The sequence below is a fragment of the Sinocyclocheilus rhinocerous genome, unplaced genomic scaffold (assembly GCF_001515625.1).
Source record: "Sinocyclocheilus rhinocerous isolate Xijiao unplaced genomic scaffold, SAMN03320098_v1.1 scaffold711, whole genome shotgun sequence".
Taxonomy (NCBI): Eukaryota; Metazoa; Chordata; class Actinopteri; order Cypriniformes; family Cyprinidae; genus Sinocyclocheilus; species Sinocyclocheilus rhinocerous.
This window is the reverse complement of record NW_015641018.1, coordinates 780711-794140: the sequence shown is the minus strand read 5'-3', so window position 1 is coordinate 794140 and position 13430 is coordinate 780711. Positions and strand designations below refer to the sequence as shown.

Genomic DNA, 13430 nt, shown 5'->3' with positions numbered 1-13430 from the left:
CAACATCAGGAAATATGGGTCACGATGCTCAACCGTTTCTTCTTGATGTAGGCTACCAATTCAGGGTGAGGACCATCTATCAGCACACTTGAGGTGTGAAAGTAGAGGTGAGAATGATGTGCATTTGAGAACAAGAAACAAATGTCTTGACCTGACAGCATAATCACTCATACAGTAAGAAGGAGCTTTGGAAAAATTACAATGCCTTTCCAAGAAATAACGAAGATTTAAAATCTGTGGCAATATCGAGCTGAATGGTTTAATAGACCCTCTGATCAATTTTCCAAGAGTGTTTAAATTCAGCATGTTTGATTGTTCCCCAATCAATATACAGTTTTGAAGTTTGGGGTTGGTAATATTGTTTTAAATGTTTTTGAAATATATCTCTTATGCTCACCAAGGCTACATTTATTTGATCAAAAATACAGTAAAAACATTAATATTGTGAATTTGTATAACTTTTATAACAGTTACAACAGTTGTGCCACTTAATATTTTTGTGAAACCATGATACGTTTTACTGGATTTTATTTAAAAATACAGTAAAAACGAATATTATGAAATTTTATAACAATTTAAAAAGATTTTCTATTCAAATAGGTTTTACAATGTAATTTATTCCTGTGATGCAAAGCTGAATTTTCAGCAGCCATTACTCCATTCTTCATTGTCACTTGATTGGTTGCTCAAGAAACATTTCTAATTTAAAAAAAAAATAAAAATCTTACTGACCCTAAACTGGCCCTAAACTTTGAACTGCAGACTAGGTTAAAAAATAAATAAATACAGCCAAGTAAATAAGTAATCCAACCCAAATTTCAGCATAACCAAATTTTACAGTACCATTGTAGAAATGTGCTATTTGCAATCAGCCAAATATATACAGTAAATATCATACATATATTTTATTTTTTGAAAAAGATTTGAGAATTTTTCACATTTGTCTGATTTAAAAATGTAAGATTTTTAACTTAACTTATGCCGTGTTCAGACTACACAATATTTTTTGTCAGTCACGATAGTCACTGTGTCAGATTACACGATTTTGACTCCTAAAATCTTGTCGTGTCGTGGACAAGAAACATGTCAGACTACACGTTGCTTCCCGACCATTCAGTACCGAGAACCTTGGATTTTCACTGGTATTGGTACCGAATACTGAAATTTTGGTACCGTGACAACACTAGTTGCCACAGCTCCACGAACCTTTCCTCCATCTCATAATTCCACCTAGCAGCACCATCTCTTTCGTTTCGCCATGTTTGAAACCTGTGTATGAAAGAGTTTCTGTGCTGCTATTGGTCAACGTCACCAATGTGACAGAACTCGTCGTGGACGACGGAAAAAAAATGAAACATGCTAGTCTTTCTGTCGTGATGTCGTGAAGCATCGCAGACGCGGAATCGGTTGTCGTCCACTATGACACACTACACGAGCTGAAACGATGGAATCTTGCGTCCCGACGCCCATTGTCGTTTACGAATCCCCATGACACCCTACGTCAAGCAAATCGTGGCAAAATCAGGCTAAAATCGTGTAGTCTGAACCAGGCATTATAACAGCTTAGTAAAGGTCAATAATTAGGATTCAGTCATTTAAAATGCAGCTTTTTTGTCACTGGCGTTTATGCTTGGGTTGCATCAGTATTGTATTACAATACTGATACGCCTTATAAATGGCTGATATTAAAATTCTTTGCAAAACTAAAATCAAAATGAAATTTAGGCATCATAGCCATTTTGAAAAATCTCTAATATAGGTTGATAGTCAATCAGGAAATATATCGGCCAGCAATTTAGAGTGATCTGTGTTTAACTCTGAAGCCATGTTGGTAAAATTACTTAAATATCTTTAAGGATCTCCTTAATAAAGGGCACGTTCAAATAATTACACTTATCGCCGTGTTCATCTAAATTCTGCTCTTCTTGAATCAGGATCCTAAAATAGCATCCAGCTGGTGTCACACTTGAAATACCACGTTCCTAAAGTGAGTAAGGCAGTTACTTGGATGTGTTTACTGGGGTAATAAATGTTATCATCTAGACACCATCTTTTCAACACACAGCTCTGCAAATGACCCGTTTGCCCTGTCGTGACACAATAACAATGACGCCAAGTGAAGACACACAGTTTCTATTTATTCTTTCAACCTCAACCACACTTTTCGTCCGAAATTTACAACCCAACCCAGTTCAGCAGCACTTGCTCGTCAAACACACCCACCGGCACAGGATTCCAGACCCCCTCCTTCTTCCCACTCATACTTTTAAAGCTAATCGTGGCGGCGATGGCTGTAAATTTCACATTGTACAATGTGAAGCATGTGTCTGTTTTGCTGTGGTGATGTCAGACTCCAGCTGCTGTGGAGCCTTGAAAGAGACGCTGACCTTCCAACACCAAAGTCTTCAGGATACACAAGGCCCCTTAGACAACAGCATCAGCTTCCCGGGAGATGCTTCTTAACACAGGAGTATCCTCAGCTGCTCAGACTTCAAAGTTCAGCGCTAATACACCTGATACTAAAGAGTGCATTGATCTGACAAACATTTGTTTCCTATCAATCAGCGTTAGTTCATTCATTCATTCATTTATATTAGGTTTTATAATTGAGATGTTATTATAGTTTTTATTCATATTTAATTTGTTTTATTTTCATATATTCTATTTTCATTTTTTAGTTTAAGGTGTTAGTAGGCTAATTTTGTGTTATTGTCTTTGTGTGTGTGTGCTTTTTGTCATTATTATTATTATTGTTTTAATATTTATATACTTTTGATTTATTTTTTATTTCAGTTTTACTTATTTACATCAAGTTAAATTAAATAAAAATGATGCCTCGGCAAGATACATACATACAATTTTACGTTTTTATGTTTTATTTCAGTTAAAGTTTTATGATTTTAGTTTTAGTTAACTATAATAACCCTGCTGTCAATGGAGAAATATGGTACCATGAAAGCCTTACATTCATTTATCATGCACTGTTGTATAGTTTGTCATTTGGCCATTTAATGACTAAGTGGCACATGCTTTGCTATAAAAATTGCACGCTATATTTTCATACAGTAAATTTGGTAATTCCAATAAAAACGTTTCTGAACAATTACTTGTCAGCCATATTGATTTTTGTATTTTGCGATTTGTTGCCATTGAAAATAAATATTTATATATTTTTTTTATTTATTTTAATAAATGTAATAAATTATAAAAAAAAAAAAAGTTTATAAAAAAATTTAAAAATAAAAATCTTTGTTCCAGGTTTAATGAAGGAATATACTGCAAATGTAAGAATAATAATTTAAAAAAAAACAAACAAACAGTAATTTACATTAGTAAGTCAGACTATCATTCTTAAAAGTTGTTCTAAGCAGTGTATTATGTTGTCCTTACTTAAAGTTACTAGCCAACTGGCTCCTAATAGATTTATTTACTTGCTAAACCAATTTTAACTCTCATTTGGCATTGATGGGTGTTAATTTTGGATTCTTAATACAGCTATCAATTACACAGCAGAGACATCCAAATCATATTCGCTGTCTCCAAGACAATCAGCGCGAACATCTACAGCATCAATTTCTGGAAACCTTTATTGGACTCGAAGCTCTGTGATGTTATTTTCTCTGATGATCTATGATGAGTGTTGAATGTACAATTAAAACTACAACCACCGTGGCTCTTATCCAATACAATGATGTGATGTGTCATGCCAGAAGATTCAATACTAATTTCCGAGAAAGGCACTCTCCAAATAAACCTAATTTACCTCTGAACAGTTTTATTGACCCCATATAAAACATCTTTATATCCCTGGTAGTTCTTAATGTAAATGGTGAGGGAATTTCCTCAGGAGCAATTTATATACAGTAAATAATTAATTCAGCTTTATAAATAGACTTGGGTACTTTGGATAGTCATGAAGTCTAGGTTTCTTATCGCAGCTTTTTGGATTCAGATCACATATTTATGTCTTAAATGTATACAGTTTAAGGAGTAACAATGTTTTTTTTATTATTATTTAGTTGGCTTTATCAATCACTCTTGTTGCTATGTGTGAATTTCTCTCCAGTTCGTCTGCACGCATTTGCATCTGCTGTGCAAAATAAGGCATATTTATATTCCATATGCATGCGTTTAGATAATGTTCGAATTCTGGCCAGCAGCACTGAAAGATTCCAAAATAAAAATCTCATTAGAGTAATAGACCTGGAAATGCTCCATTAAAAGGTAATTATGTTTGCTTGATGAGAGCAGTAAATTAGCAGAAAAAGAAACAGTTGTCAAGATCTGAAACAATAACCGAATAGCAGTTTTTAGCATGAAAGATGATCTATCCAACCCTGTAAATGGCCAGTGATTCACCAGTTTTTGCCATCTTTGGGTGACAATCCTTCCACCTAATTAAGTTTCTAATCATCAACAATGATAAAAACTCAATTGATTTACTAACTTTGTTTGATCCCTCGCAGAATGCACCATGAAAACACTTGATGTTCCGAAGGTCAATAAGTCATTACTACAAAAATAAATTCCAAAATGGGTGATCAGTACCTCGACATAGAATTAATGTACAATTTGCTTAGCAACAAGAGTCCAAATCAGAGTCAAGTATTCTACAGAGGCGTGTAATAGGAATATAGGTGATCCTGTCACATACTATTTCATACCTTGTTATCTAGGTGAAAATACCCAATATTAGTTTGTGTTATTATTGTCTTTCTGGTCCTAAGAGTTAACAACTGATTGCATATCTACGGTATCTACATGTGCTCGGTGACTGACACATTGTTTCAGTCAGCTCTGAACATTTAATTTAGCTCTTCTTTAACCTGTCCTTTGGAGTGTACCTCTGTTTTTGTCATTAGAGCCATAATTTCATGCAACATTAGGTGTGTAATTATGTGTTAAATAACAAGGGTGAACAGAGGTAATATTGCTAATGAATGCAACATTGTTAATGAGACACAACGAATGCAAAAGCAGTTACATGCGTCTAACTGGGACGTCCTGAGTCCACAAACATCTTTAAAAAAGATTGAGAAATAAGTCATTGAAATGTGTTTTGAGTAAGGTGCGTAATGCGACTCAAACATGCGTTTTTCATTTAGATGTAAACATCGATGAAATGTTTGCTATAAATAGAGGAAAGCAATTGAATGCAGTGGACTAAACTCTGGTTGTAGTTCTCAGGTGGTTTTGCACTGAGACACCTGGGCTTTATCCAGACAGTTGTGATGTGAAAGAGTAATCATTATTTATAATTTTCATGTGTCAGGCGTCCAGAAGGCAACATTAGCATGTAATTTAGCTGAAGAGAGAGGAGCAGCCCACCCTGGAACAACACATTCCCATGTTGTCTACCATGCTAAATGGCTCGAAAAAGCATGACTAAAACAGAATCTATTCAAAGTTCAGAATATATCATTATCTCCTGACATACTAAACTTTCTGCAGCTTAGCATTTTTTAGACAGCATTATGGAAGCTACTACGCTTGACAAACTGAAGTATTTAGCTACAACACACTAATGAAAACTTGCAACTTGTTATACATAATTTGGTTATGTTACAATAAAGTTCCATTTATTAACATAAGTAAGCTACATTAGTTAACATGAACTAACAATTTTTCTATAAAAAAGACGTAAAATGTTGCAAAGGTACCTGAATCAGTGATTCATTTTCTAAACAAGTTGATTAATTAGCGAGCCAACTACTAAAAATAGAATAATTAATGCAAATAAATGCGGAGATGAAAACTAAAAATAGCAGTCTAACCATTTCACTATTAAAAAAAAACTTAATCTGTGAATAATTTTTTGAACAAATTAAGCATGCCCATAAATACAACAAAAATACATTAAAACAGTTGAAACCATTAATAATAGAGGGTATGCACGTGACGTCACCATCAGCTGGAGCGAGTGTGGCGCCACCCACTGAGTGGCAAAAAAACGCAGTGGAAGCATTGGTTTTCAGTGTGAATGCTGCGACAGAACACACAAAACACATCTAAAACGAGAAAGAGCTTTGCGATTGACTGTACAAATAGATTTGACAAAAAATCTGAGGCATATTTTTGCAGACTGCCGAAAACTACAGAAAAGAGAAGCAAATGAATCGCTGCAATTCACAGAAACAATTGGACTCCAGGCAGCGAAACACGGATTTGCAGTTAACATTTCATCTTAATACGTTGAATTTTGCGGTAAAATCATACCCTATATATTGTATTGTTATACCTGTATATCGTATTGACAACTCATCAATTAAATATTTACCATCTTATATTCTGCATACCTGGATGTTTTTAAAGTTCGCTTTCACAATGAAACACAGCGCCTTCACAACATGGCGGCGGCCATGCGCCTTCTTTCTTTGCGTGAACATTTGGGCGGCGTTATGCAAATCTTCCCACACAGTGATGTAGATATGTGGGGGCGTGTTTAAACGAGGCGTTTTAGGAGGGCATGGACAAGTCTTAACTTTTATAAAGAATATCTCTTTGGATTTGAGACTTTAGTCTTTGCAACTTTACAGATCTTCTTTATGCACCAAGAGCTTGTAACACTCCAAAGAGAAAGGAAAAATTGAAATCGCATCATATGACCCCTTTAAACAAAAACTGACAAAAACTAAATTAGTTTTTGGGATGGATGATACGACGATATATATAACATTGATACAAATTATCACCCAGATTTAGACCAACCTATTTTGTATTTACAAAATGCGTTCACAGGCAAATCTGCTTTATTTATTTCCCCAGCTTCAAAGTCAGGCACATATAAATGTCAGAAAACACGATTCCTGGCTGCATATCGATATCCATGGACCACTGGATATTTGCTAAGATGTAAGGAACATTATATCGAGTCCAGCAACCTTTAGTTTAAACTGATTATCGTTTGTTTTACTCGAGCAGCTTCCCTATTAAATCCATTCACGCTGCAGCTCTTTTGCCACTCAGTCCGGCTGAGGGGGTGTGTTCCGGCGGGAAAGTGACGTCAATGCATATACCCTCTATTGACCGTTCGCATGGAGTTTGATTGACAGGCGATCTGACCAATCAGAAAGCAGATATTATCTGCCGCCGTTGCTATCTGCCATCTTGCCCGACAGCTACGGCCAGTCTCCATAGAAATCCATGTTAAAATGGGGTATAAAAAAGTTCAACTGAATTGAAACTTTTTCAATATAACTAAATCGCTGAAAAAAATGATCCACTGAATTTACAAAATTTTTTTAAGGTAAGTGGTTGCAATCAATTTATTTTAGCTACATTTAAATAAACAAATTTAGTTGACTAACTTTCAACATGTTCTTTTTTTAAATGTAGCTAAAATAAATTGTTTGCAACCACTTAAAAAAAATTTATTTAGTTGACTAACTTTCAACATGTTCTTTTTTTAAATGTAGCTAAAATAAATTGTTTGCAACCACTTACCTTAAAAAAATTTAGTATCATTTTTTTTCAGTGTATAAAAATGTGCGCAGGGTTAAGCTGTGCTGTTGTTGGCTGCCACAGTAATGTCAATAAGCTAAAGGAATTCCTTTAAAGTACTTGTTTTGCGTACCAGAAAATCTGTCCATGTCCGACGCTGTATGCATGACATATCAGTGTATGACTATATATTATGTTACAAAAAAAGATCTAAAATGCAGCATAGGGACTTCAGGAAATCAGTGAATCAATTTCTGAACAAACTGGAAGTAGCTATTGGAACTTTTGGACTTTTTAAAAACGGCTAAACTATTGTTGCACTACTGGGAGGGGGAAAAAAACTGTTTTTCATGATTTTATTCCCACCAAGCTAATGTGGAGTATCAACAATGGCTCATAAATCACTGCAGTGACAATATGGGTTTAGTAAATCCCATCATGCGCAGCCACATTGGATGAACGTTCCAGCTGTTTTGGGTGAATGTCAGATGTCTGTGCTTTTTTGCGACAAAAAAGGCCCCTGTAAGGCGTTACTTACCCAGCTAAGGTGACCTGAAGGGCAAATACCAACAACTGTCCAGGCCATACCAAGCTTTTTAAAGACAGCCATTCTATATTAAAAACACTGGATGTGGTTCTCGGTGCCACGTTGCCCTGGCATTTTTGGCAGCTGTTTTATTGGGTGCAGTGGGGACAATGGGTTTCCTTGGGTCAGTGCTTCCTGTCTGCTTCGGCCTCTTATCTAATTCATCGTCCTGTGATCCGGCCCACTCAGCATAGGCAAGAGAGTCAACACGCACAAATATGATATGTGGCATATTCCCATCGTTGACGTTTACAGCTCTCCACTGCAGCGCAAAGATTTGCTCACTGTTGCTTTTCAGACCTTCATTTTAGATGAAATGTTGCTCTGCACCTTTGTGGGCAGGTCAGCCAGACCTGGAAATTGCTCAGTCAGTCAAGCTGGTACATTGGTAATATGTATTTTGAAAGATTTTCTGAAGTACCTTGTAAATACTTTGGTACAAGATTTAGTAATGTTAGTAATGGTTAGCATGATCCTTACTAACAACACTAAATCATATACCAATGTATTAAGCTAGTACAAGTTAGTGTTGGGCGATATGCTCAATATTCATATCGTCCTATCGCCAGCCTGTGAGATCGCCGATACACGATATTATCGTGCTAATTTATGTAATTATTTACTTAGTTTCATTGCGGGAAACAGAACCATCTCCAGCTTAAGGCTAAAAGCAGCCTAATGTTTTTAATATGACTGAATTTGTATTTAACGATAACTAATTAATAGAAACATCGTAAGTTACTAATTATAATGCTTACATTTCCTCAGCTATTCAAAAAGCAGCTACAGAAAACGAGAACATTACATTACCAAAGAACATCATCACAAGCTCAGTCTAGCGCGAGTTTATGCACTTTAAAAACACTCCCGTTAAAATCAGTGAATATACACTGTATGATGAATAAATCTCTTATACTTACATACATTGCACGTACTTCTGCACTTTGTTGTTTATGAGGAGAGAATTTGTGAGTCAGAATTCAGTCAGCGCGCGCTGAACAACAGAACTCCGCTGTTTCAGTGATGACTCATCTGAACACCTCTGATTGGCCATTGCATTCATAAGCTCAGCATAATCGTGTGTGATTGGTTAGAACGCGCAATACTGTAAAAACGCGGAAAAAGAAATATAATGCAATAAATAAGCCCTAATTTTAATTAGGTAGTATTTATTTGTCATTTTAACTGTTTGGAAACGGAGCGTAAATGTGGAAGTCCTTCAAAGATTTCTTATCCTGTTGCGTCCTCTATAGCAGCGTTTCCCAACTGGGGTGCCGTCTTTCGAGAGCAGGGGTGCCGTGTAAAAATCCTTTTTTAATATTTTTAAATTGCTAAAATGTTCAAAAAAGCATCTATTATATAATATCCATTTCTGATGTAGATGAAATTTCGGCTGCCGAAAATGAGTTCACCGCTCAGGTTTCACTTTCACGTGGTGTGACGCTTTGCGTATTATCCCGCTCTATGCGTGTGCGCATATATATATATATATATATATATATATATGAAGAGTTCATTTACAAAAACAGATTAACTCCGTTTTTAACAATTTTCAAAAATCTTGTTTTTTCATTGTGCGTTCCAATTAATCTCAATCAAACTGCAGTTGGGTTATTTTGATTAGGTAAAAAATAAATAAAAAATACAGCTAACTAACAAACACAAAAACATGATTAACAATAAAAAAACATGATTTTTGAACATTTAAAAAAAATTGTTTTTGCAAATAAACTTTTCATATATATACACATACACACACTTTATTTTTTTCTTTCAAATGCTCAGCAAGGCTGCTTTTTTTATCCAAAATACAGTAAAAACAGTAATATTGCAAAATGTTATTACAATTTTAAATAACCTTTTTCTATTCGAATATATTTTAAAATGCTATTTATTCCTGTGATATATATATATATAGTGTCTAGCGTGCTATCCCACTAAGTGCTTGATTATAATTTGAGTTTTTCAAATGACACAAGCTCAGCTCTTCACATCAGATTTACATTTAAACGCATGATAGACATAGAACAGGCTGGGTGATGAGTCTGGACTGGACAGCATCTGAGGGCAGGAATGTGCAGTCAGTCATTCGCAAGTGCGTGGCCCAAAACACCTGTGTCATCTTGATGCTACAGGACTCTCCATCAACACCAATCAGCAACAGGGTGCAGGGGAGGAGGAGGCTTTGAGCGGCACTCCCTCTCTCTTTCCTCTCTCACTCACTCTCTCTCTCCGCCGGGGCTGGAGGAAGGGATCAATGCCGTGAATGGTCCTCCTCTCCTTGCTCACTACTCTCATTATTATTTTCCACCCTGCCACTCGCCAGCCCATGAATAGTCAATACCAAACCAACAGGCAGGAAATGAAGGAGCAGATGCTTATTTCAATGCCTGGAGTGAGTTTTATTTATCGAGAACTGGTTCCAACCACATGAGACGGACTTTGTTCGCTGCTGAGGATTATGGAAACTTTCTTTTTCTCTATTTGAAGACTGATGGATTGTCTTTTTGGACTTACTATGCTTGTCCACAATGATGAAGTCACTTGTTTAATATTGTGGTTGTAAAATTTCACCTTTTTTTGAAGGCTGTTAGTTTCAGGTGATATAAAAAAAAAAAGAAGAAAGAAAAAAGACACATCCATCTTTTCACACTGGGAGCAGTTTGCAGACGAACCTGTGTGGAGGGAAGCACATGGTCGACTAAGTGTGTTTTTTTCTCGTCAGGTCATCCCAGCAGTCTTTTTTGAGTGCTTCAGAGAGAGCCGCACACACTGGAATAGCTGGGAGAATGTTTCTGTGGGCTGGAAGCAAAGGAGCTCAAGGATCAGGAAGTGAGAGAAGGTAAAGTACAATGACTCAACTAACTAACTAACTAACTGAACCACCTGTGACAGCACTATGCTAAACTATCATTTTATAGGATCTCTGTAATGAGGTTGCATGTTTGATTTCATGTTGATTCATGTCTTCAGTCTGTGAAGATTTCATTCTGAAGTACAGAGGGATAATATGGTAATAAACATAATTGTAAAACATAGGGTTACACTTTATTTTAAGGTGTCCTTGTTACAGTGTAATTATTATACATTTAAGTAATATTAATTAACTACATGTACTTACTATATGGTTAGGGTTAGGATTTGGCTTATGGTTACTTGCATGTAATTATGAATAATTTATTGTTATTATAATAGTAAGTGCATGTAACATGATGTGTAACAAGGACACCTTAACATAAAGTGTTATCAAAAATAAATAATAAAATATAAATATTATAAAAATATAAATATATAATAAAAATAAAAATACATTTATTTATTAAAAAAGTGACCATTAAATAATTCTGTTACAGTCGATAACCAACAAATGACTAATTTCTCTAAATAAATGAAAAATAACACAACAAAAACTAAAATCATTTGTTTAAAAGTGAAACTTGTACAGAATAAATTTTTTGAGATCACTTTGAGATTTAACAGTGTTATTATATTATGAGTGCATTTAAAAATGAGCTTTAAGTGAATATTGAATGGCTCAAAAGTAATGAAAATAATATAGGAAATTAACATGTATGAATGAAATATATAAAAGTGACAATGCATTTACAACTATTTTTTATTTTATTTCAAAATGAAAACTTGAATCAGCCAACATTTGCATCCCTAGAAAATATGCAGCTTATTCTAAATAAAAATTACTCTCATCATTCTAGAACTGATGCATCACAGATTATTTAATGCACGGAAATTCACTCACTATTATTAGCAGTTTTAAGTATAACTGCTGTTTTACACTGATTTAGCAGTATCAGACAATGTCATTTTAATGATCAAACTAATCTTGGATTCTGACGTAAACTAATCACAGGAAATGGGTTGTGAGTTTGTAATGCTTTTGACCACTGTACTCACAGTAATTATCAAAAGGTCACTGATAAAGATAGACAGGTTAGTCAGCTTGCATTCACACCCATGCATAATCTTCAAAAGCAATATGACCTGCTGTCAAAACATGATTAAAGAATCATGAGCTAAATATTTGGAAAGGAACTAACTATGCATATATAATAGGACAGCAGCAGCTATCTGTATGTCATTGGAGTTCTGAACTAAACCTAATTTTTTGCCTCAAAATTTTTTTTATGTGATAAGGACTGGTGAAATGATTCTTACAATATTTTGTTATATTAGGTTTGGCATACACCATGCCTTCATTAATCTACTCCCCCCCTTTGTGTGTCTTGTGACTTATGGAACTCAAGCAGGACGTTTTATCAGAAGATTCGGGAGTATGATATTTTGGAGAAGAGGAGGACGGTCACCGCGCTGAAGGCTGGAGAGGACAGAGCCATTCTCTTAGGCCTCAGCATGATCCTTTTCTCTGCCATGATGTACTTTGTGTTAGGCATCACAATGGTGCGCTCGTACTCAGACAGGTAAAGATGCCCAGAAACCTTCTCAAGAACAGAACTGCACAAAATACACTGAAACCACAGAATTAAAGGGGCATTCAGTAAGTTCTCCCCATTCAAATGCTGAATTGAATAGTAAGACAAACACAAAGAGGAGAAAATACTGTAGCAGGCAGAGCATACTCAATGTTGTTCACGAAGCACGAAATATTGGAAGAAAGTCCTAAATACTAATCTAATTTACATCAAAAACTGCTCATGCTACATGTAACATGTTTGTTTTGGATTGTGATTAAAATGCAGTGGTTCTGCAACTGTTTCATGCATTCTGATTCATACAAAAGCGCACTCAGTGAAAAACCATGATAAACCATGAAACCGCCAGAATCGTAAAAAATAAATAAATAAATAAAATAAAAAAAAACCTCGATACAGATTTTTTTGGTCAAACCATCCAGAACTACCGAGTACCTTTAAGTAACCTCTAAATTGAAGAAGCAAATATGCATATGCTAATGTATTCTAGGGGTGGAACGGTTCGCGTAAAAAAATCGAACTGTACGGTTCTCCACACACGGTTCGGCACGCGCTAGGACCGCGGTTCAACTTAAATCTGACAACGCATCTGTAATATGGTTTGCTATAAATAACACGTAAAACAAACAGGGTTCGGCTAATATATGTTTCGGTTGATGGATGCGCATTCTGGCTTCCCAATACATTACAACAACAGTGATGAAAAAAACCACTCACTCTTGTTCAATGCGACTGCCGTATGCTGGAATATGAGCAGTCATTTATTCTGTCATCGTGCTGATAGCGCGCGCGCACAGGTGAGATCTGAACAGCACACGTTGATATCTGCGCGCGCAGTGAGAAGATTTGTGTGTGCGCTCATCCAAAGCGCGCAAACCCGCGCCTCAGAACACGCGCAAATATTAAGCTTTCTCTGAAGTATTGTGTTTAAATGGACAAATTCACACAAAAATTAT

General features: G+C 35.6%; 1 protein-coding gene and 1 long non-coding RNA gene across 5 annotated transcripts in view; one reads left to right on the top strand and one right to left on the bottom strand.

The window, feature by feature from the left end:
- Positions 1-13430, bottom strand: part of LOC107753788 (uncharacterized) — a 63776-nt gene that overhangs the window by 36712 nt on the left and 13634 nt on the right. Inside the window, exon 4 of one of the 3 annotated variants that reach the window (XR_001641503.1) lies at positions 10064-10701. The exons of the other annotated variants lie outside the window; for them this stretch is intronic. This is a non-coding gene — a long non-coding RNA (uncharacterized LOC107753788). Of the gene's footprint in view, positions 1-10063; positions 10702-13430 lie in introns of those variants that run through there. 3 annotated transcript variants of the gene reach the window in all.
- s100p (S100 calcium binding protein P) overlaps positions 10719-13430 on the top strand; it is a 7776-nt gene continuing 5064 nt past the window's right edge. Inside the window, exons 1-2 of one of the 2 annotated variants that reach the window (XM_016570013.1) lie at positions 10719-10868; positions 12292-12462. In XM_016570013.1, the coding sequence (XP_016425499.1) occupies positions 10816-10868; positions 12292-12462 (224 nt within the window). In that variant the 5' untranslated portion in view covers positions 10719-10815. Of the gene's footprint in view, positions 10869-12288; positions 12463-13430 lie in introns of both variants that reach the window. The other variant, XM_016570012.1, reaches the window with a different exon arrangement.